Raw genomic sequence first — 24499 nt, 5'->3', positions numbered from 1 at the left:
GTAGCCTCGGTGCCTTAATACCTCCCGCACCTTTGCTCGTGGCCTGCTGGGCTCCTGCACCCCAGAAGGATGTTTGGAAAATATACTGAATATTATCCTGGGTTGAAAGAAAATGGGATGTCATTTTATTGGAGGGAAGGGTAAAACACTCAGCTACCTGGTTTTGTTTGGTTAGCGCAGTTTAAAAAGCTGTGTTCTTTCTCGGGGCGTTTGTGCTTTGTGTTACTGGCAGAGGCACCCCGTGCAGTCAGCACTGCTGGTAACCTTGCTGACGAGGGAAACCTCCCAGTTCTGGGCTGGGAACTTCACGCGTGATCTTTGCCTCACGATCAAGGTACCGGAACGAGGGCTGCTGTAATCCGCACGCCTGGGCCACGAGAGCACTGCTCTCTGCTTCGTCCCACGCGCTTCGCGGTCGCGTTCTGTCTTGGCGGGGGAAGAGTTCATTTCTGGCTGGTCACTTGAACTAAACCCTCTCTCCATGTGAGTGTGAAGCCTCAGAAACGTTCTTCTCATTTCTCGGGCTTTGCTCTCCGTAATTCGTAAATACCATTCCCCCAAGAGCAGATCCTTTCCCGCTCCGCAGCTGGGAGGGGGGCTGGAATTGGGTTTCTGCTGGCCGGGGCCGCGAGTGCCCCCGTCCCACATCCCCGCCAGCCCCGCTCCCCACAAGCTCTGCATGCCGAGCTAGCTGCTACTCTGCTCTGCTTCTGCACAATGGTGGGAGGTGAAATGATTTGCAGATGGATCTTGCCTGAAAGAAAACAACTTAGTTCATTGCTGTCCTGGTGCCAGGGTTTTACTCCTGAATGTAGCGTAGACTCTGCAGTTGACAGCACGATCTATGTTAGGAAACAAAACAAATTTCAATGTTGTTTCCGTGTTCTTGTTCATTCTTCAAAGTGATTTTATATAGGCACCACTTGGTAACTCCTCCTCCCACCTCCTGCTCTGGTTGAGAAAGCGGAGTAGAATTCAAAGCATTTTGCTGATGGGGAGGGTGGCAGTTTGTGACCGGAGGTGCCGAAGGCAGAGAGATGGACCCGATGCCTTCTCGAGGCCTCACAGCTTTGTGATTTGTCAAAGAATTGGATGCAGGAGCTCAGCAGTTCCGGGATACTTTGTTCAATGTCAGTCCAAACAGCATCTCCCAGTTTAACCAGTCTGCCCATAGCACGATACATCTGGTCAGACGCGTAGGGCGGTTAATCGCTTCCATGCTTGTAGCAGAAATCGTCATGGTTTGGGTTCTCCCGAGCAAAGCCAGGATCTTAAGGGCTTTGGCAGAAGGTGGCAGGTCTGGCTTATCCTCTGCCTTCCTGAGGCTGAAGACAACAAACTTTCTAACTTCAGTGAATGCTTGACAAATTTCTCAAGGGTAGAAACTTTATGCTCAGACCCCGAAAAGGAGTTCACCAGCTCCTATTCAGTGTGTTATCAGTGAATTTTCCCAGCATGTCTGTGTGTAATGATTTGTTTTCTGCTGTCCCCAAGTCCTCTCAGATGTTTTCTTACAGAGCAAGGCCACTTTAGCTAAACCCTGAGCCACCTCCCACAGCACTGGGCTTAACCTGTGTCTTTGCTTAAAGCTTAGAGTGGTGAAGGTCTGTCTCCCCTGAGCAGTGGAAATGGTTTGGGCTCCAACTTGACCTAGAATCGGCTAAAGTCTCACAGCATGACTGTTCACTCACTGCTCTGATCTGAGCAGCATTGCTTTTGGCTTATACCAAGGCCGTGAGAGGTGCGTTACGCCCTTTCTGTGTTAAAAAGTAAATAACAAGAATGCCCTGAGCTTCTGTCTGTAAAGATCATCTGTATTCTGCTTCATTTCTTTTTTCCCTATATATTCAGTCTGGGGAAATGAGGTGGGGCTTTCTCTGGCTCTTTCTCCCCAGCCTACTAAGGGCTGTTAATACCAACCAGATGTTAATGCCTCATGAAATTTCCAGGATGAGGTCATTGTTTGCTATTATAAGGCATCCCCATAATTACTTTTCTAAGACAGGCTGTGTTTCTTGTCTGCTTTGGAGTTCGTGGAGCTCTCTGCACATGTCTGTGGAGGGCCCTCAGTGAAAATACTCTTTTGGGTTCTCATTTCCACACTGAGCACGCAGACCGAAGGGCTGGTGGGGCAGAGCTGGCTCGTGCTACGGAGCACCATCACGGAAGGCAGGCGCCCCCGGATGCTTGCCGGTGCGTAACGTGTGCTGACCCTCGCTCTGCAGTCCCAGAGCGGTCGGCGGTCGAGTGGGACCTCGGTGCCGAGCTCCGGCAGGCCACGGGCAGAGGCTTTTGCGGCTTTTCGGTAGACGTGTAGTATCCTGGGTAGTTTAATTAAAAGGAAGAGAAATCTTCAAGGTTTGCTCCAAACTGAACCGGATATTCTAGCTGAGAAGTGGCTGGCACTTTCTGCCTGCATCCTCCCTGGTTTTACTTTTTTATTTGTTGTTTTTTTTATTATTATTATTTTTATTTTTTAAATTTTTTAATTTATTTCTTATTTATTTATTTATCCCCCTTTCCTATTTCCCATCCATTTTCTGTTGGTTCAGGGTCCCTGATAGCTCTGATTTGACAGACTTGGAGTTTGAAGCCACTGTTTTATGCACAAGACAGGCAGGTTGCCTGGTGCTGCTCCATCCTCCGTCCTTTCCAGCACAGCGTTTACTCCACCACGTGATGCAATTGCATCTCTATCTCCAGCTTGGCCGTATCTGGCCCGAACCTCAGTGCAGAGAAATTTGGTTCCAGAAAGGATTAGTCAGTGGCCGGGAGCCATTTGAGCCTAGACAACTGCTGAGCTTGTCAGCAAAGCTTAGCGAGTGGAAGGGGAGAAGTTATTTCTCTCAAACAGTCTGAAATGGTGCAAATTAGCCCACACGGGACCACCAAAAGGCATCAGCTGGGGAAACCTCAACCCCGTCCAGTTTAGTTTCACGCCAACAACCCATGAAAGGCTCTTTGTCCCTTCACCAGACCCCGCTCAGGCTCTCTGTCCTGCAGGGACGTGCTAGAGTTAATCAGAATTGGTGCCATCCACCTCGCTATGCCATTTATCACGGCAGTCCTTGGGTCGCCGGGGCTGCGCGGCACCCAGCCCTGGAATAAGGAGCATCACCGGGATCTCGCAAAGCCGTGTCAGGATCACAGCAGGGCGTTGGCTTCTCTGCGCCTTGATTTATTATTTTTTTTTTTAACTTCTAATATCTCCCTTTTGTTAATGATCTGGCTCGTGTTTCTGTTTCATTGACTCTTTTAGCTCCGATACGGTTGCCTGACAGCCTTGCGACGCAGTTAGGATGTAGCTGGATTACTTTCTTTTTTCATTTATCACACATGCCCCTTCCCCCTTAGAAGTCCCTGGAGCAGCTCCAGGCAAGTGCTACAGTTTGGGAGCAAGAAGTAGAAACTGCTGCCAATCTCCTCTGCTGTGAACATCGCATCAAGGGAATTGCTCTTGCTCTCGGAAATTGCTTTCAGGCTCGCAGTTGTTGACGCTGCAGCTTTGAGAGAAGCCGGAGAGCCGTGGCTTTTTCCCAGGCTGCCATCTTCTCGCAGCTGATAGGTGATGGCCAGCGAAGAGAACAGCTCCTTTATGGGGGAGGTCTTCTGGGGGCCTCTCTGGTCCAAACTCACCGGCGTTATTTGCACAGGCCCTGTTTGTACGCTGCCTTTTGAATGAACTGATCCCTGACCCCTGCTTAACGTAGGGATCTCTATTGCGTGTCTCTCCTTCGAGTGCATAATTGTTGCTCTGGCTGCGCTGTTGATACATACTCTGATCTTTAGCTTAAGGAGATGACCTGTTTATTCCCAGTGACCCTTAACAGAGAGTTATTGTGCGTATGAATGGATCAGCTTTCAAATAATGCCATTCAATCCTCATTTTATTTAAGGCATGGGTTTTTTCCCCCAAACGTAGCTCCAGCAGTGCAGTTTGTACGGATTCCTAACTTCTATTTTCCTGTTCTCCTTTATTCCTTTAAGGATGTTCGCCAGCAGAAGGAAGCAGCATTACTGGGCTTACTCAATGGACTGCAGTGGGAATGAGGCTCATATCTCCAGCTGCAAACTGGGCAATCACCTCAATGTGGATGCAGAGAAGAACGCGACCTGTGAGAACGGGATGCCCGCAGTTGTCAGCTGCGTCCCCGGCCGTGCCTTTGCCCCCAGCAGCCACAGTGGCTTCCGAAAAGCCTTCAGGCAGGAGGTGAGCAGGGAGCGAGCGCAGCCCATCAAGTAGGAGAAGCCTGGGGTGTAACTCTTCATCAGTTATCAGCTGCAGGGCCCGAACGTGTGGGTGCCCATCGCCACAAACCAGCCTGCTGGGCAAATGTCCCCTCTTTGCATGTCTTTCTCACTACGAGCCTGGCTACGTTTCTGTCCTCGCAAATCCGTAGTACCTTGCCTCCGTCTGCAGGCTCAGAAGGGTGGGAGACGGGCTCGCCGCTGCAGCTGGCAAGGCTGCGAGCAAGTAGTAAGAAAATACCATTTGTCACGTTTCTGTTTGAGCTGTTCTGTTGGCGCCAATTGAACACGTGCCCAGTTGCTGCCGGGCTTTGCTGTTTCGCAGTCACTTAAATACTACTGGGTTGTTTTCCCTGTAGTGGTACAAGGGAAATAAGCTGGTGTTTCCACTACCCCTGTATCTTCTGCAGAGAAATGCCCTGAGAGACTGGGAAAGCGTGGCCTGCAGGAAGGGTTGCAAGAGCTGTGTTTGTTTAGTCTAGCGAGGGGAGACCTGAGTGTAGTGTAAAATTCTAGGATATGCAAAAAGCTGTTTATAAAACGACCCTGGAGTCAGTTGTTCTCAGTGTCAGTGGAGCGGCTGAACGTGAAAGAATAGCTTAACTTGCAGCTAATGTGGTTTAGGTTGATGCTAATGGAAATTTTCCAGCTGTAAGGTATGGGCAGCCTGAGGGTACAGCGGTGATCTCGGGGTCTGGAAGCCCTTAATGCTGGGTTAGGATTTTTTTTGTGGGGTGCTTTAGATGTAGCCTATGGCCCTTGGCTGAAGCCTGCATCCCCCAGCCCTATACCTCTGTGACTTTAGGAGTGGGCTTTCTCTTGGCACCTGAGAAGACCCCAGACCACATCTCCAGATGCTGCTGTAGTGGGAATAGTGCAGTCCTGTCCGAGGTTTGCTTGCCTGGAGACCAGGCGCTTCTCTGCACGAGAGCTTGCAGGATCTAGGCCTCAAAGGTGAAAGGTCTTGTAAATCATTACTGATCTTCTAAGCTGTGCACACTGCCAAGTAATTCCTTAAGCCTTTGTGTAGGCTTTGGATGTCCTTTGTGTGACCCCAGCCTGGAGAACTGTGTATGCTTCCAGTTTTAAAAGTTAAGGGTTTTTGGTCTTGGACTCCGCACGAATCACGTGGCATTGCCGTACCTAAGGCTCGGCTCCCACCGCAACGACACATCTCTCGGGTGCAGCAGCTGGCGGGTGTCTCTGGAACTGGGGAAAGATGTAAGTGATGTGTAGTTGGTGACTAACAGAAATATGAAAAGAATAGAAATTAATGGAACTGGACCTGCCGCTCAGCTGTGTATTTCTGACTGTGATCTGCCAGGTTCCACTAGTCGTAACTGCAGGGGACAGATAGGCTTTATGTGGCTTGGGTTCCACGTTGGTCTCCTCAGTTAACCCAGGACCCCCGCCTGGAGATCTGTACAGCAAATAAATCCATCTAGTGGCTGAACCACGGGCAGCAAGTGGATGAGAGCAGCGTGCTGGCCAGCTCGGTGCGATTCCCAAGCCTCCTGTAAGGCTCCCAAGAGATAACGCTATGACGCCTGGGCGGTTGCGTGCCCAGCCCCTCCTGTGCGCGGCAGCGCTCTTCTGCAGAACTGCCTGTGTGAGAAAGGCTCCTAAATCTAAGCGCTAAAACTGCAGAGAACTAAGATATCTCTTTTTATTCCCTGCCCACTTGTAGGGATGTGAGAAACCTGTGTCTATGCGTGCCGTGTTAGCAGATAAAGATTTCCTTTCATCCAGCGCATTTAGCCCTTTGCGTTATGTGGTGGTGGTTTTAAGGTGCCTCAGGGTAATACTTTTTGGGCCGCAACTTACCCGCAGCCGCACGCTGTAAATAAAAGTCTTAAAGAAAGGATGCGTCGCTCCTCGGCAGCGGTAACACCACTTCTGTCTGTGTCTTCCAGCAACCGCTGGTGAGGCTGAAAGGGGGAGCCAACACCGGTGAAGGACGCGTTGAAGTGCTGAAAAACGGGGAGTGGGGAACGGTTTGCGACGATAACTGGAACCTGGTGTCCGCCAGCGTGGTGTGCCGAGAGCTGGGCTTCGGGAGCGCCAAGGAGGCGATAACGGGCGCGAGGCTCGGGCAAGGTAAGAGCAGCGAGAGCTCCCGGGACCGTTCGTGCCTTGTCCACCTCCGAGAACCCTTTCACGATTCAGGGCAGAGCGTATTTTTACTGGGACGTTTGTTCTGGGGACCAGGAATTTATTCTCTAACCTTAATAAGTCTCTTGAGTCCAGGAGCTTGTGGCCGAGCTGGAATATGTGACTTAGAAAAGTCTTGAGATTCCTTGAAAGAAGTCTAGTGGTGATGAGTTTAACCTTTCCCGCAGACAGCTGTTCCAGTAATTACTACTCTGTTATCACATCCGTTGCTCTCAAATTCTCTTTATGAGTTCTCTGGATACACATCTTGGTGTAATGCATTACTAGAAGGTTCCTGGCAAAAATGGGTCCGGGATCTAGACTTCAAACACTCTCCAATTTAAGACCAGGACATTAATTTAGCCCATTATAAATAGAAGGGCATTTGAACAGTTTGGTGCCAGGTTTGGGTTTGGATTTCCTGTATTTGGGAGTTGGTTTAAATCCCAAACTGCGGTAAGTGGTAACTCAAAGCCTAACGTACGCCCTCTCAAACCACCTTCTGATTCACACGCCTTGCTCCCATAGTGTAAACCCTAAAGAAAATGACACCAAACCAAACCCTTTATTGTGAGACTAAACGAATGGGTGAAATTTTTTCAGCCCAGTGTGGCTTGGAGAAGGGGAGGGGAAGTAACAACACGTGTAAAGCACAGTAGTGGTGTCCAGAATCTGGAAAGTTTTAAAACGTGACCTGTCCATTGGATTTGCCAAAAAAAATCTTGCGGTGGGATGCAGGGAGCTGCTGGTGTGTTTAGCTGCATCTAGGAAACGGCAAAATCATCGGGGGGGGGGGGAAGTGGATGCCACATGAGGGAGGAGAACACGCCGTTCCCTGCCATCTCCCGCAGCCGCAGTCTGGAAACTCTTAGCAGCGGCTGCTGATTCCCACACATTTTCCTTTCTTTTAATGTTAAACACTGGCAATCAATCAGTGTACCCTGTCAAAACTGTCCTCTGGGATGATAAGCGCTTGGTTAACTCCCTTCAGCAGCCAGATGGTCACACTGCGGTAAGAAAAGGAGCTCTCTTGGCCCAAACTCACCTCCACACGCCCGTTTCACAGGGGACTCTCACAGCTGTTAAACTCTGTGTCCATGTGCTTCGTTACAGCCGCATCTGGGTGAATTTGCTTGTTCAGAGGCTAATTTGAAGGTCCAGTCTTGTGGCTGTGTCAGAGATTGAATCCACAGGGTAAAACGCATAAAGGTGGGCTACGTGTTAAATCAGTGTGCAGTGTCTGGAAGTCCCGGTTGAACCAGTGACCTGTGGGAGATGAGTGCCTACTCAAAGAAGGATGGAGAAGGTGATTTATTCTCCGTTTTATAGATGGGCAGCTGAGACCCAGACTAAACAATTTACCCTTATTCACACCAGTTGTCTGAAAGGCAGATACCGAGCCCACATCTCCCACACGTGTCGTCCACTGCAACATCCTGGGAGGGAGAACATAGAATAAAACCTCAAGCAGTAGGTGTATGTATATGTTGGCTATACGGTCCTAGTGCTGTTCTTACGCCTTTAGGCGATGGCGCGGGAGGAAATACAATTTTTATCGTTATTTCACTCATGAGGCCCCACCTCGAATGCTGGGCTCAGGTTTGGGCCCCTCGGGACAAGAAGGCCCTGGAGGGGCTGGAGCGTGTCCAGAGAAGGGCAGCGGGGCTGGGGCAGGGTCTGGAGCACAAGTGTGCTGGGGGGCGGCTGAGGGGGCTGGGGGGGTTTAGCCTGGAGAAGGGGAGGCTGAGGGGAGCCCTTCTCGCTCTCTGCAGCTGCCTGAGAGGGGCTGGAGTGAGGGGGGGCTGGTCTCTGCTCCCAAGTCACCAGTGACAGGACGAGAGGGAACGGCCTCAAGCTGCGTCAGGGGAGGTTTAGGTTGGAGATGAGGGAAAATGTCTTCCCTGCCAGAGCAGTCAGGCCCTGGCACAGGCTGCCCAGAGAGGTGGGGGAGTCACCATCCCTGGGGGGGTTTAAAAGACGTGTAGATGTGGTACTTCCACATGGGCATGGCTTAGGAGACACGGTAGTGTTGGGTTGGGGGCTGGACTAGAGATCTTTTCCAACCTTAATGATTCTATGATTCTATTCAGCACATAAAGCAATGCAGTTTGGCCAGATTTCAGTGCCCAGGACAGCAGCACTTACTGCCTCCACATATCGTAAAAGAATTTCCCCAAGAAGAGCAAATGTGCCCGGGTTACGTGCACCAGCACCGTGGCTCTGCCCTCTTGCTTTGTCATTCTACTGGTATGACTTTGGGCTATTTCAGTGGAGAATGTTGGAGTGGATCCATCCTGCGTTCTTGGTGCATCACCCTCCAATTCTGGTCGGCCTCAATGCATTCCTCCCACTCGAACCGTTCGGCAGCTTGCAAAGTGATTAGGTCACTGCCACCATTTCCAGATGTAGACCACAAACAGGATTTTAATAAGAGAGAAGCAAAAAAGGCTAGCTACGTATTCCCCAGCGGCCACGTTGTACAGATGGTGTGTGATGGGTGGACGCAGGGCTGGCCGAAGCGCTGAGGTGCAGAAGGTGGCCAGAGCCAAATTAATTCTGTGGATGAGATGGAACCCGATACATTTACACCTCTGCCTTTGTTGTTCTTGCTGCTGTCATGAGAAGGAAGCTTCAGGGCTCATCCTGACTCATTCCACTACACAATCGTGGAAATATGATAGAGAACATTTTTTTTTTCTTTCTGTTTTCCCTGTGCCTCAGTAGAAGCCTGAGGAGGTGAGGGGGTCACCAGATGGGTCATTAAACAGTCACCCACGGTTAGGTCTGAGCCACAGGTGTGCTGGCTGCCACAGCGAGCTAGAAGGGCTCCAGATGGCAGTAGGAAGAGGCTTTTAAGCAAGAGGATCCCACCTACTGTAAATAAACCAATTACATTTTCCTGCCTTCCAGAGTCAGCCCTTTTCTTTGACCAAAAGGAGCAGGCTTGAAGCTGGGTAAAGTTTTCTTTCCGGAGAAGCGAGCCATTGCGTTCATGGTAGGAGTCTGAGGAGTGGCTGGGGAGAGACCCTCCTGTTGAGTCCCAAGGTTCAGGCAGGACCCCCTTGCTTTTTAAACTCCTCCTCCGAGAGGAGTCTAGGTGCAGCTAAGTCCAGTCTTAGTCTCAGGCTTGGTCAACGGTTTCTTTAATAAGGGTTGTAGAAGTAACCACTCATCAGGGTATTTGTTGTTAGTAACTAATCTGGCAGCTGCCCCGGCCGGTGGCGTTCAGTGAAAACGGTCACGGCTACATTAACAAATAGTGCAATTTATTAAAGCAACAGAGACACAGGTTCTTTGGGTTACCGGGGGTAAGAACACTGGTTACAAGACACACATAAATACCAAAGATACGAGTACACTGCCAGGCTACAAGTGTGCTAAACAGATATGAAGCGACTGTAATACGAAGCAAAGCAACTCTAATATGTTAGAGATTTAAAGTGACTCTGTACAGGTTTCCAGTCTTACCCAAAGGCATCCCAGTGGCGGGGAAGGAGGCTCAGCCCGTCGACTGGTCCCAGAAGTCAGAGTGGTACGCGATGGGATCTTCCCCAACGCCCTCTTTCTCTTCACACATTTCATAGTATTTTTTACCTTTCAGATGGAGCTTGAGTGACTCCGGTCACACACACCTTTTCTATGATTGGTGCAAAATTTCCTTGCTTTACTTTTAAAAGCATAGACTAGAAGAAATTCCAAGTGCGTGCCCAGTGAGGGGTGGTCGCACCTGAGAGGCGGGTAACCTTTGGGATGGAGGTGTGTTTTGGTATTATAATGATATTACAATGAGCAAAGTTCACCAAAAGGACAGCATTTTGTCAACAGTATGACAGACTGTTGGCCCAGGGTAGCAAATACGCAGCGCACCAGCTCCAGGGAACCTCGGGTTCCCATTTATCCCAGAGCCTGGCTGCGATGCCCCCGCACCGCTCCACCTCCGCACAGCTCCTCTTGGAGTCAGTGTGCCAAGGTCTCCTGGCATTGCCGACGTCTGTGGTTACTGGGGAACCTCTGTGGAATGGATTCCTCACGTATCGGCTGCGCTTCACCCCGACAGCTTCTCCAACGCTGTACCTTTCCTAAAAACATAAGTTTAATTTCTAAGCCACCTCCAGCGATTATCCCACACGAGCGAAAGAGGGCTCGTGGCGAGGCAGCGCGCGCCCGGGGGGCTGTCGGCCAGAGCACGGTTGGCAGTTCTGCCGCCGCCTGACTTCGGGGAAACTTGTGTTACCCCTGGGTGCGGACGAAGAAATGGAGCCAGCAGCAGGGTGTCGTTTCCGTGCTCTGTTCTCTGCTGATCTGAATGCTCTGAGGCAGGCAGAGCGCCCTGGCTCGGCAGAGCCCCCATCGCTCGTGCTGGGATGAGAATAGTGTCGGAGGAATGAAGAATCAACAGTCGCTGTCAGAAACGGTAAGAAACCAGTTGCTTTTCTACCTCCGTTACCCAGATGGGCCAGCCTGGCCTCCGGCAGCCCTCCCGGACCAGGGGAGCTCCAAACACCAGTTCCTATATCTGCTGTTGGTCAACATCTTCCAGCTGGTGGAAAGGGCTGGTGAAGGATATCAGCGGGTGGATGCTGCTTTCTTGGAAACGCCTTCTGTGGCTGTTGTCTTTCATCGCCACCATCACCGCGCTGCTCCTGGCTGCTGACCAGGAACGGGCGCACCGGCGGCTCGCAAGTGCCCGGCCAAGGGCTGCCGGGGAGCAAAGCGCCCGCGCGTCGGAGCACAGCGTCTGCCAGCGTTCCGATTGTGCCGAGTCCGGAGAGAGCACGTCGACAGCAAAGTTCAGAAGTGTGTTTATTGTCAGCCTCCCACCTCTGAAAGCTTCCTAGAAACTGCTGGAGAGCAGAGGTTCTACATCTGCTGCTTGCAGGGATCTCCTGTCAACACTACCCAGTGTGTTTCCATCAGCAGTTGCTCAAGGATGACATGGGCTCCAAGAGAGGCTCTGGTGGTTGTTCTGTGATGAAAATCATCATCTGGAACCCCCGATTTATCCCCCCCAAAACTTCTTTCTGACCAGTTTTGGGCTCAGTTTGGAAATAGGAGCCGAGAGCTTTACAGGCAGGATTATTCCCTTCTCGAACGTGCCTCTCTCCTCTTGCTGTGTCTCTTTGGTGGAAGTGACAATTGTCTGCTGCCACTTGCCCAGAGAGGAACCAGATTATTCGGCTTGGCTCCCGGCAGCTCGAGAGCCTTCTCTGCCGGACGAGGGGATGTTCGCGCTCTCGTTTCCGTCGGCGGTGCCGCAGTCTGTAACGCGCACCTGCCCCAGAGCTGTTTCGCTGGCTTCTCGCACGTCCCTGTGGTGTTAATGTTTTGTTGTCCCAGCAAACATGTCTCTGTCCCGTTTAAATGTCAAGGCTTGATTGGGAGCAGGTTCCAGCATACAGACCCAGCCAAAAGGGTCGGAATTTGCAAATTCCTCCAGCTGAAGTTTGTAAATTATGTAACAACGGAAACTTGGCTTTTTCTGTGGTTCTTGTGTTTGAGTCGCAGAGACTATTGGAAAGAATTTAATGGTACAATTATTAATAATACTCTTGCAGCTTTTTGTTTTATTTTTACAAGAAATCACTGGAATTTTTTCAGGATTACTGTGTTTTGAATGCTAGAGGCTAGTGTGATGTCTGCAACGTATTAATAAACCGTTATTGGGTATTTCTTGACCACACAGTAGCAGGGACAGAAGGTAAGAACCCTCTTCTTTTTTTTTTTTTTTCCTTCCTTCCTTTCTTCCCCAAGGCATGGGTCCAATTCATCTAAACGAAATTGACTGTACGGGCTTTGAAAAATCAGTCACGGACTGCAAATTCAACACAGAGTCGCAGGGCTGTAACCATGAAGAAGACGCTGCTGTGAGGTGCAACGTTCCAGCGATGGGTTTCCAGAATCAGGTGAGAAACCAAGTGATCCGGATGCGAGCCAGCGTGCAGCGAGGTGTTTTCATCCTGGAGCATCCTCCGCTCCCTTGCTGGGCAGGGCCTCTGGCTAGGAGTCGGTTTACCTAAGCCATGCCTATTCAATTTCAATTTTAACATCTGCATTGTGTTAGACAGGAGGACAAATAAGGATGATGCTCCCTTTTTGTACTGAGCTTTGAGCTCCTCCCAGTGTGATGGGGCTTATAAATGAGTGAAGTGCCTCTTCAGCTGCAACCTGTGCAGTCCAGTGGCCCTGTAAAGCTGGTGCACGTCCCTGTTGTGATGGGATTTGGCTGAGGCTCGTTTCAGTGGTACCCGGGTGGCTGCTGACATAGGAGCTGCTGGCATCCTTGCCACGTGGAGCTTAAAAGCTCTGCGAAGCAGGCACGGGTCCCTCTGAGCAAATGCTCCTGCCAAAGGTCCAAAGGGAGCAGAGGGGGGGAAGCTTTCACAGGGAGTGTTACGCTCTTGCAGCTGGTACGGGCCACTTTCAGATGCTGGGCTTGGCGCGGCTGCTCCCAGCCCGCGGTGGGAGATGAAGAACCAAACTGCATCAGCCGGCCCGCTAGCAGCTGAGCTGAGGTTTCTGGGCTCAGTGACTTTAACCACAAGCCTTGAGAAGACCCCGAGCGTTGCTTGCCCAGCTGTTGCCTCTTCCCTATAAAGTTTGCAATGACGTTTATTGACATATGACTTTTCACGCCCTGCAGCTGCGTCTGAGTGGCGGCCGCAACCCTTACGAGGGCCGGGTGGAGGTCCTGGCAGAGCGCAACGGCACTCTGAAGTGGGGCACCGTCTGCAGCGAGAACTGGAGCACCGTAGAGGCCATGGTGGTGTGTCGGCAGCTGGGGCTGGGCTTTGCCAGCCATGCCTTCCAGGTGAGACCCCGTGCCCTCCCATGCGTGCGTTTCGGATGTGGTGGCATGTGTGTGGTTGGGTATGGGCTACTGGAGGAGGAGGAAGGCTGCTTACAAAAAAAAAATAGACCCACAAACCACAGCATTCAGCTTCAGTGCGTTAGCTGGAGAGACCCTGAAGGTTAAACCTCATTGCACAACAGCTGTTGGGGGAAATTCAGAGCAGAAACAGCTCTTGCAGCTCTGGGCAAAGCTGCTGTTTTCATACTGCTGCGGGCTCAGATTTCCTGGGAAGCCTGATTCCCTTAGCCCTGCCTGGGCTGGTGGTTACACGCAGTTTCTTGGCCCTCCCTGAGTCAGTGGGGAGTTGAACTCCTCAGGCTGACTGAAGTGTGGAAGCCAAGTTTAACCTGGTGTCAAATCACTTAAAAACAGTTTGATTTTGCTCCTCCAGTTACTTCTCAGTGCGGCGCGTACACTAGCACGTGGCGGAGCTGAACGCGTTTCTTGCTCCTCTAATGACAAATGCCCCAAACCCTCCCTGCTCGCGCACGGCTAAGAATGGCACTTCAGAAAGGGATAAAAGCTACCAACTAACAAGCTTGGGATAACCACAATGGAATAAAGCGTTCTTTCCCGGCAAAGCTCTTTGGTGCAGTGAGCAGCAGCCTGCTGTGCTGGCCGGAGGAAAGCAAGCAGCAACCGTAAGAGCTGGAAGGAGGGAGGGCAACAGCTTCCCACCCAGCTTCCAGAGGGATAAATCGGCATCAGGTGTAAGTAGGTGTAGACCAGTAACCCTGGTGCAAGATCCTCTTCTGTGCTGATACATCCCTCAAGCATCACAAGGTGAAAGAGGAGCAGGCAGACCTAGGTGTAATGGTAGATTTTGAAAGGAAATATATAACATCTGGGCCTTTATTGAGGTACCCAGAAACCAGGAAAATGGGGATTTGGGCTCCTAAAATAAACTGGTTTCTCCCTAGGACAAAGTAATCCCCTGCCAGAGCCTGCTGTCTTGCTGTGCTCTGGAAATGCAGCCCCTTTGAGGCATTTCAACCGAGAATCAACAGTCGCCAGCAGCTTGGGCAAACTTAGGCTCAAACAGCCACTGAATAAATAAGCTTCATGTGTGTTTATATAGATGGAAACCCGCACACAGAAAACAGCCTTAGATCAGTTCTGGAAAGAAAACTATTTTACCCAAACAATTTCCGGAAATCAAAAACTCGGGCAAACAAGTAAAATGTGGTTCAGAGAGCGGAGGCTGCCCCCGTTCTCCCAGCCTGGTCGGCTCTGCTGTATTTTCGAGCCGTGTCTGGCCCGCTCAGCATTCGGAGGCAGCCAGCTCTGCTGGGCTGCAGCGATAAACCCAGTAAGAATTAACATCTCTGCTGACTACCTGCTGGTTTTGTGCAGGGAGGAACAATACGGCTCTGAAATGACTGATAGCGTCAGCATCCTCGGGGCTGGGGGTTCCCTACTGAGAAAGCGGGGGGGGACTGTAGGCAGAAACGGGTGCTTAATGCTCTGCCTGGAGAGCCCAGCCCTGCAATGAGTTTGTCTTTAAGGAGTGACCAAGCCAGGATCCAGGAGGACACGCTGGGCTCGTGGGCAGGCAGATTCCAACCAGCGTAACGGTTATCTGTGGCCAGAGGGGGGATCTGCAGGTCCCCGAGGGACGCACCGGGGTTGGACACCCAGGAGGTGAAGGCTGGAGCTGCCCGTGCCACTGGTGTAGCAACCCCCCGCGTTCAAGCCGGTCCCTCCAGCTGATTTGCTTGCGTAGCTGCCGAGCAGAGCACAAGAGCTGAGGATAGCCACGTACCTTGAACGCTGGCCTTTCCAAGTGCCTGGCTCTATTGACATAGCCCTGGGAGTCCAGCAAGAAACGACATTTTTTCCTTTAGCCGAGACTGCTGGTATTTAGAACAGAAAAGGCCCTTATGCATATCCCGGCTGCACCAGCTACACGAGCATAAAGCTACACTGTGTAGAACAGGGCAGCCCTCTGTGTGTGTGTGTGCAGAGAGTGTTGCTAACAGGGTTAACAAACAGCCTGTTGCAATGGAAGCAATGGTACAGATGGGTTTTCTTTTCCTGGAAACGTGCTCCCAGTTTTGACACTAACAGATCTGTTGGGTTTTTTTTTCCCTTCTTTCTTCCCTCCCCTTCTCCCAAGCTTTGTAGTTGCAGCTTCATCAGGGTTTAGCACGCTCAGTTCTGTGAGTGGTGTTATGCTGTGAGTTAATTTTCTGTCATTCCCACAAGTTTTGTAAAACTGGGTGATGAAGAGGAGTAGGGAGCAGGGTTTGAAGATCTGTGAATCCCCCCTCAGAACCAAGAGATGCTGACCCCGTTAGACCTGCTACTCCTCAAATACCTTGTTTCCACTGGCATTTCCAGCATGGATGTTAATTCTGCCTCCCCTCCTCATGCAAGCAGACCCTCTGGCATTACTCATGGCCCTCCCAAGTGCACCGGTGTCATGAGACAGATGTGGTTTAATTGCTGGGTGTCTCTCCCAAAGGCACAGCCTAGACGACTTATAACAGCCTGAGGATGAATTCATCAGCTGGATGGGCAGAACACGGTGGAAAAGTTATTTTACAGCTGGATTAAAAACAAGCAGAGATTTAAACCAGCTCAGAAACAAGGAGAGAGATTTGCTTAATGCTGGTCAGATGTTCAGGGCAGGGAACATGGTCAGCCTGGGTTTTAATTCCAGTCCCAGCCTTCTGCTTAAACAGGCTTGGGCTCATTCCCCGAGTTACTCTGCTCCAGCATCCTTTGGCAACATCTGTCTCCTTGACAGCGTTGGCTCTTGCATTGATCTTCCCTGGAGGGAGAACGCGAGTTACGGGGGGATGAATATTCCTCCAGCAGTCCTTGAAACGCCTTTTTCTGCCGTTCTGCCCAGGAAACCTGGTACTGGCACGGAGACATCAGCGCTGACAACGTCGTCATGAGCGGCGTCAAGTGTTCGGGGACAGAGATGTCCCTGGCCCACTGTCGTCACGATGGAGCCGATGTCTCCTGTCCCAGAGGAGGGGGTCGCTTTGGTGCTGGCGTGTCCTGCTCGGAGAGTGAGTAACTCGGGGTTTATTTCATTTTGGCATAAGCGTTTTCCCTGAGATACGCAGGAGGAGCAGGGTGGGCCGTGCTATGCCTTGGGTATGTCAAAACAGTGGCAAATTGCTGCTGATGGGGCTGAGAAATACAGTGCAAGGAAGGGGCTGGCCTCCACCTCTGGCAGATACTTGTGGGGTTTTCTTAGTAGCCCATCAGTTAATTTCAAACCTTCCTGCCTGCCCAGCTGCCCCTGACCTGGTGCTCAACGCCGAGCTGGTGGAGCAGACGGCCTACCTGGAGGACCGCCCGATGTTCATGCTGCAGTGCGCGCTCGAGGAGAACTGCCTGGCCAGCTCGGCCGTCAACACCTCCGTCACTTCTGGGTACCGGCGCCTGCTGCGCTTCTCCTCCCAGATCCACAACAACGGGCAGTCCGACTTCCGCCCCAAGAACGGCCGCCACGCCTGGGTCTGGCACGACTGCCACCGGTGAGCGCCGCGAAAATGGTTTTACACAACCGGTGCCGCCTCCTGTCGCCTTCCGCTGCCTGGGGGCGACCGTCTTGCCACGGGAATAGAGGGCCGAACCGCGGGAGCCAGGGCTGCAGAGCTGGGCTGTGTGTTAGGGCAGCAGAGAAACCCGCTTCTCACAGTAGGAGTTATAGCTAAGACCTGGTACGTGAACAAGACCGATGTGGAGCTCTCGCTGGGAGAGCTGCATATGCACGGGCAGTATATACATGGGAGTACGCGTATGTACGGAAGGAAGCGTGTGCCTGCGTGCCCACTGTGTGTAGAAGGATGCAGCCATCTGAGTTAATTCCCTCACCTGGGAAAGGACTCAAGAACATGCTGTAATTCCACTTTATTTTTGTTTTTTAAATGCATCTCGACTCCACTTAAACCATGCACAGCTGGGAGGTTGTTTTGTGCTTATTTTTGACAACCAGTAAATTCACCCCCATAAAGGCATTGTTTTTCCGGGGGAAGATGACAGTTTCAGCCAAAGTAAATCAAGGGGGAGGAAAGAGAGCTGGAACCAAGCCATCCCAGATGCTTCGCTCCTGAAACGATGGCTTGTTACAAGGTTGATTTTCTCTGATTTGGGGTAAAAGGGAGCTAAGTAACCCTCAGTGCACAGCTGCTGTCCTGCCACCGTTGAAAGACTTTTGCTTTGCGAAACCGTTAGAGCAGTAAATTCTCAAATCTATCAGTCCTTTATAGCGGTGGGCAGCAGCGTGAGCGAGGCGAGGCGCGTAGGTAGCACCACCTCAGCGCCGCTAGTCTGAAGCTTCAGGTCGTGGTGGAGGGGCACGTGTTGGCCGCTTCCCCTGCAGACAGGTCGGTTTGTAACGCTTGCAGTCGGAGGCGCGAGCGGAGCTGAAACCTCGGCAGCGCAGAACCCAAGGTCAATAGGCAGAGGTATGTTTAGGGGAGGAGGAAACCCGGACCAGTGCGCTGCGTCTGCCTTTCTGGCCTTGCAGGGAAGGGGCTGGGGGAATCCGTGGGTACCGCAAGGCTTCGAGCACGTCGCAGGCTGGTTAAAAAGGAAGGTGCTTGGAGCTCTTTGGGAGGGACTGTGTAAGTTGCAGTGACACTGGGAAAGGATCAGAGGCCGAGAGCCATCTGTGTGCTTTAAACTGGGCTCTGTTTATATGGAGGAAGATGAACTCGGATCCTCTTCAATCTTTCCAGTCTGTAAACACCAGAATGTAAACACCTCTCTGAATGATTCAGACGTGTTTCAGAAACTGAGTCAGACTTGAGAGCCTCAAACTTTTATCAGAGGCAGCCAAATTAGCCTCAAAGTCAACAGCTCGGGTGCTGCAGAATGCCTCTTCTCTCCTAGCTGCCTCGCTCCACCACTGGGAGCTTCTGTGGAAGCTTTTGATGTGGAAGTAGAACAAAAATGGGAAAGACCTGTAGCAGGGAGCGAAATGTGATTAACTTCTGGCAGGTGGCTATTTTTTTATTTGGTTAGGGGAAAGGCAGGAAGAAGAAAAGGGAAGAAGAAACCCACTCTCTAGAGGGAAAATTTCCCCCCCTTCCCTCCTTGCTCCTCCTTTATCTGTCGATATGTCTGCAGAGCGATGCTCCAGTAATGGTGGCTGGAAGTTTTTAAGTCATGATTAGTTTTACAGCTGGAAAGGAGAGGATTTCTGCACTTTTTTAACTCTTCAGCAATGGCTTTTGAATTCCATGCAGTTGCCTCGCTCCTCAGAGCTGAGCTACATGGACGGGCTCTGGTGTGGTCAGCGCAGCGTTCCCGTGGCCGGGGCAGACGTGCAGGGATTTAAGGACCCTCTCCTGTTCCCCACAATGCGCTTGCGCTGTGGGTTTGCTCCCCGTTCCAAAGCTGGGATCAAATTCAACGTGTTGCATCAGCATGACCCCATTTACGCGCCCAGCCCTGACCACGTGGAGCACGCGCTGTGTTTTAATCGGGTACTTCCATCTGCTTCCTGCTCCGCAAGTCCCACGGACTTCAGCTGGACCAAAGCACAGGCTCAATTTTTTGCTGAACCGACAGTGCGGCATAGAAAAAGGCAACGTTCCCGAGTTCACCATCACCCAAACCCTGCCGTGGTTTAACTTTGCTAGTTAAGGGGTTACCGCCCAGACTGCGTGCTCCCCCTTAACTGTTGCTGTGCCCGGCCGTGCCGGAGCGCTCCTGATAGCCCAGCTCAGGAAACTAACGCTTCCCCATTTAATATTATGAAACGTATCGTCTGTGAACCCAGCTGCCAGGTTGTTGAGATCCGAGTGGAGCAAGTGCTGAGAGATGCTGGTTCCATCTGTTGTTAGTTTTCTGCCAATAAGTTTATATTCTCCGTCTTAAAAATAAGTAGCCAGGTTGCCGGCCTGGGTTCATCCAGCTCCGTTTGCAGCCTGTTGTGAAGGAGCAGGTGAAATATTTCTTGGGCTGGTAAATGACAGGACCACTACAGGCGATGACCTGGCTGATGATGCCTTTGATTCCCCGCCCCACCCTTGCCACTGTGGGATCACCCTGTGTTTTATAAAGGCTGGGGCAAGGCTCTCCCCTGGAACAGCTTTAGCACTTGATACAGAAACAAATATCCGGGCCAGGAGCCAGCGGGTGGGCGGCATGGGTGATGGTGCCATGTAGATTATGCCCAGGGGAATATTCCCTGGCTGTGATTTCTCTCATTCTTCCCCTTGTAGCGCCGCTTGGCCCAGAGCACTTTGTGTGTTGTCGTGTATTGACCCCATGGGGAGGGGGCTGGGAGGTGAAATGCTTGGCCGGAGGCATGCAACGGCCCGAAGAGTCGAGTCTGGGCTACTCGCACCCAAGTCGTCGTGCCCTGGCTGCTGGGGCCGCTGTGCAGCCCTTTAGACCTGGCAATTAAAGGGGTGTCTGGTTTCCCTCCAGCTAATTCTCCCTGTCTGTGCCCTGCAGGCATTACCACAGCATGGAGGTTTTTACCCACTATGATCTACTGAACCTCAACGGAACGAAGGTGGCTGAAGGACACAAAGCCAGCTTCTGTCTGGAAGACACGGAATGCGAAGCAGGTATATTTGCCAGAGCCCTTTGTGCTGGGAATTTATTGCTGTCCCCACACAGGTGACTGGCCTGAGCAGGGCTAGAACGTGCCTGAAGGAGCCAGAAACCAGTCCTGAGGGTATGTGTGTATGGAGTGGTCTCTGCGGGTATGGGAGAATCCCCGAAGGCCCCACGTGCTGAGGTTTTCGGAGCTCAGCTCCTTACATCCTTACTCTGAGCTGCTCTGAAAACCTAAGTGTGCATTTTCCAATTCCTGTAAAGTGTGAAATTCCAAAACGTGCCTCTGGGCGATGAGGTGTGGAAGGTGGCAGCTCCCTCTCCAGTTGAGCAGTACGCGTATTTCAATACAAGGCCTTGAGCAAGACGCTGCTGTATTAAATCTCATCCCAAATATTGTGCCTGTGGCTTATTGCTGTCTGTGGGAGCTGGCGAACAACTCGCCCTTCCTCTGACGTGTCTGAGGGTGGGCAGTTCCCAGCCCGACTCGCTGTGAATCTAACGCTATGTGCCTTTAACTGTTCTCATTTAGATGTGCAAAAACAGTACGAATGCGCCAATTTTGGCGAACAGGGCATCACAGTTGGATGCTGGGATGTGTACCGTCACGACATCGACTGCCAGTGGATCGATATTACCGATGTCCCACCAGGCGATTACCTCTTCCAGGTAGGGGAGAAAAAGAGGGTGTGAGACCCTGCCCTTGCTTTTATCTCCTCCGTTAGGGATGTCAAGAACGTAACTAGCTTATTTGTACATCTTCGAGAGCGCCATAAACTACTGATTACAAAGAGGTTATATTCCTAAGATACCTAAAAGAATTACCTACCAGGATGACAAAGTGTTACCAGATACTTTGCCAAGTGAAAATCAGTGTCAATAACCACAGCTTAGAGATGAGGGTCTTAAGGAATCCGCGTCCAGCTACTAAGCGATAGTCCTACACAACGCAGGGGCAGCCAACGCCGTAAATGCACGGCGCTACGTGTCGCGTTGCATACACGCACAGCATCCCGCCGGCGTCCTGTACCCCGCTTCTGAGCCGTTTGTAAGCAACGCTCGCTTCACTGAGGGATTAAATGGTGCTGTCCTTGCGGTGTTTGCATGAGGAGTTAAGACCGCGCCTACAGCCTGTTTTGTGCAAGCGGGTGGAGTGGGGGGGAATTCTTTGGTTCTAAAACCAGCCACTTGAACTGGAGAGAAGTGAAGAGGAATTATTTTTGTCTGCACTGCTATCCTGTGCAATGTAGAGGTGTCTGAGGGTATATCTTCGTGCATGGGGGAAGGTGTGATCTTAAGCTGGCTTTAATCAAGTAGTTTCTGTCTCCTTGCAAAACAAGCTAGGTTCTTTTCTGTTAAAAATGTATTATGGTGTAATGAAAAAGCTGATTCTGTCTCTGTCTGACTGATAAGTGTCACAGCCAGTTCCCCCTTTAAATAACTGTATGCTGTGTCTCTCCATCGCTCCCTAGGTTGTCATCAACCCAAACTACGAAGTCGCTGAATCCGATTATTCAAACAACGTGATGAAATGCAGGAGCCGATACGATGGGCAGCGCATCTGGATGTACAACTGCCACATAGGTGAGTGACTCCTGCCGGGGAGAGCTCTTTAACGGCTGTTGTGCGTAGATCGGACTGCATTATTGGCTCTTCGCTAGGAATTCCCTGTGCTTCTCCTGCGACCTGCTTACGTGCTGTTTATCGCTATGTACGTGCGCGGGAAGGTGAGATCCTGAGCCCAGGCTAGAGTGGTGCTGTTTGCTGTAGGCCGTTCAAAGGCAGGCACCAACGCGTCTCGGTTACGGGGTCAAGCTGCTACAGGCTGCAAAGAGTAAGATGGGGGGACGGTTCCTTACTCAGCGCTGCGTTGTACGTGACACCGGAGCGGCGAGCACAACTCCAGTAAAGCAGCTCTCCGTGCGAGACCCGACAGAAATCCCTCAGGCTTGGTAGAACAGGGATAACAGATGCTCCAGCTGCATCCCTTCTACAAGGAAATGAGCGTTTTTCCCCTCCCAAGACTGTCAGATGTCAGGAAAGCTCTCGTGCAATTGCAGAACTTGTTTAGAGTGCCTGAGTGGGTCCAGGCAAACAACTACTTCGTCCCAGACTTGAATTATTACCAACCTAGAACTGACCTCTTAGGACCCCAGAGCTTCTCTCTCCTTGAAAAGCAAACAAGAGGAGTGATGCGCAAAGCAGCGCAGTGGGGAAGAGCCCTCTGCTCAAGCCAGATATGAAAACGCTCTGCTTTTTCCTGAATGTGAGCGAAAACTTGTGCATTTTCTTGAATACATGTAAAACGTCGTCATTTGGCATTTTTTTTGGTCTTGGAATTATCAAAGCCAAACTAATTTAAATTTGCATTAACAGTCAAGTGTCAAGACCATTTTAAAACGGGATTAAGTTGGGGGCTTTGTCTGATAACCTGTTTTTAACACAGAGAATAAGTTAACAGTATCTGCCTGCCACCCTCCAAATAAAACCAGTGGCAAAGACAATTTCCAAAGCTGGCTGAAGTTCTTCAAGGATTGTTTTTCCTGAAAAAAAATCCACGTAGCCACTGATTTTTCTCATTAACTTGTCATTTTTGAGTTTGTTTTTTTTTTTAAGAAAATACTTGTCTTGTGTGTCACGCTTCAGACTGTGACCTAGTTCAGAAAAGCCAAACCCGCTTTGTTTGGATGAAGGCAGGCACTTAAGCGTTGGACGGGCTCTCCAGCTGAGCTTGGAAAATACTTCTATTTAAAAATAAATGCACTTAGCTTTCATTGTCTCTTAACTAGCACAAAGCAAGGGCGTGGGCCTACTTAAGAAGAGTAAACAGAACCCACTTACCATCAGCCTCAAGGAGGAGACCTTTCACAGGTCCTGCTAGTCAGCACCTAATCTTTTTAAGCACCACCAGTCACCAGTGAAGTCGAGGGTAGTTCGTAGCCTGGTCTTCCAAATACATAAAAGACTAGATCCAGTACTGCCGAGGGCTCTTGGCCATTCTAGTTATGTTAAGATTTAATTAACGCTTAAATTAATTAGCTTAGGAAAACATTTGCTCCTCTAGTGCTTGCTTTGAGCCCTTCGTTTTCACAGCATCTTTTGCAGATTACACACACACACCCCCCCCACCCCCCCGGTGCGTTCTCTGCCTTGTGTCACAAGCTGCCATCGCTACCGCCCGCTCACCCCTGCGTTCTGTCTGTGAACCCCCCAGGTGGCTCTTTCAGCGAGGAAACGGAACAGAAGTTTGATCACTTCAGCGGACTCACAAATAACAAGGTGGCCACCCGATAGAACGGCATCGCCTCCCACCCCACTATTTAAAGCAGCGAGGTTTCCTGCTTCGGTGATTTCCCTAACCACTGCACAAAAAAGAGAATCAAGCAAACAATCAAACTCTAAATTAGCAAGGTAAATTATTTTCTAAAGGTGCCTTCTTTCCCAGTCTAGGTGCTCAGACCACCACGTGTCTCTTGTAACTCCAGTCCCCACCACTGAGAGGTAGTTAGGAGCAGGCTTCTAAGCTCTACTTGGCTCCGCATCTTCACCATTCCAACCTTCTCCCCAACGATTTCTCCCTCCACTTTGCAGCGCCACCTCTATTCGCAGACCTAGGTCCAGGCTGCAGCAAGCACAATTTGCCTTTGTTTGGGTACCAGCAACCTAAATGTGTCTTTACCATTCATTTTCTTCAAGGCATTAATCTCGGTATCTTTAAGCTCTCTGACTCAAGCTTGAACGCACCATTGATGCAAACGCCTCCACCTGTGACGCTGCTTCTCGAACACAGCTAACCCTCAGTACCGCCATGTCATTACTCCATTTTAGCAAAGAAATACAGGAAAGGAAAGAAAAATGGAGCCGCTTTTTTGGAGCAGAACGGTGAAAAGCATAATTTAATACTGCGGTGAAACTCTTGTATTCAACAATCGCCTCCCAACACAATCTCTTAAGCGGAGCAGCTAATGCAGAACTGTTTTCTACCAATGCATCAGGGCTCCGTGAAGCTACACCTCCCTTGTAACATCTAGAAGACATTGCAGTTCTCCTGATGATGAGTCCACTGGACTGTGAATTTCCATTACACAGTAAGCTATTCACCCAACAGAGTCTACATACATCTAAATATTACCTTCTAAGCTGGATATTCGCTCTGTCTCTTCTTTAAAGGATGAATTTAGTTAAGGCATTGTTGTATCATCGCTGTACCTTACAGAGGTAACTTCGTAGCTTTCATCGTCAGGGAGCTGGGCCTGTGCTGTCACAGCCCCGCCTGTGTAAGTTGTCTTTAAAAGGATTTTTACGCTTGGTAAATTCATAATGGTGCTAAGCGTGTCCCTCTGTTTGTTTGAGGCCACGCGTTGCTACGGATTTTCAGACACAACTACTTAAATAAAAATGTTTTACCCGGAAAAATGTTTTATATGCCATTTGTGTATTTCTACTCCATTGAAAGTTTAGGGCCTTGTTCACCATTCCTGGTACTGAAGTTTGTTCTCCCTCTGTGTTTGTACAGAAGACTTCCACAAGCAGCTAAAGTTAACTGCATACTTATAGCTGAGCATTTCGATCCACGGGGGGATTGAAACTGGCTGCATCTAGCTCGTGCTCTCCATAACCTACCTCACAGGGATGTTGTGAGGCTGAAAGAATGCAGAAGTCTCTTGCTAATGCCTGTCAGAGTATTTGTCATTTATCCAGCGGCCCAGATGGTGGCAT

The 24499-nt window shown here is 50.6% G+C and overlaps 1 protein-coding gene across 4 annotated transcripts in view; it reads left to right on the top strand.

Moving 5' to 3' along the window:
• LOXL2 (lysyl oxidase like 2) overlaps nucleotides 1-24191 on the top strand; it is a 54178-nt gene extending 29987 nt beyond the window's left edge. For 3 of the 4 annotated variants that reach the window (XM_075074556.1, XM_075074557.1, XM_075074558.1), the window contains 10 exons: nucleotides 3988-4210; nucleotides 6162-6345; nucleotides 12151-12302; nucleotides 13040-13207; nucleotides 16104-16269; nucleotides 16500-16743; nucleotides 19676-19791; nucleotides 20313-20449; nucleotides 21253-21364; nucleotides 22995-23658. In XM_075074556.1, coding sequence (XP_074930657.1) covers nucleotides 3988-4210; nucleotides 6162-6345; nucleotides 12151-12302; nucleotides 13040-13207; nucleotides 16104-16269; nucleotides 16500-16743; nucleotides 19676-19791; nucleotides 20313-20449; nucleotides 21253-21364; nucleotides 22995-23074 — 1582 coding nt within the window. In that variant the 3' untranslated portion in view covers nucleotides 23075-23658. Of the gene's footprint in view, nucleotides 1-3987; nucleotides 4211-6161; nucleotides 6346-12150; nucleotides 12303-13039; nucleotides 13208-16103; nucleotides 16270-16499; nucleotides 16744-19675; nucleotides 19792-20312; nucleotides 20450-21252; nucleotides 21365-22994 lie in introns of all 4 variants that reach the window. The other variant, XR_012657371.1, reaches the window with a different exon arrangement.
• Nucleotides 24192-24499: the final 308 nt, after the last annotated feature.

This window comes from Phalacrocorax aristotelis, chromosome 24 (assembly GCF_949628215.1).
Source record: "Phalacrocorax aristotelis chromosome 24, bGulAri2.1, whole genome shotgun sequence".
NCBI lineage: Eukaryota > Metazoa > Chordata > Aves > Suliformes > Phalacrocoracidae > Phalacrocorax > Phalacrocorax aristotelis.
This window is presented reverse-complemented; position numbering and strand designations above follow the sequence as displayed.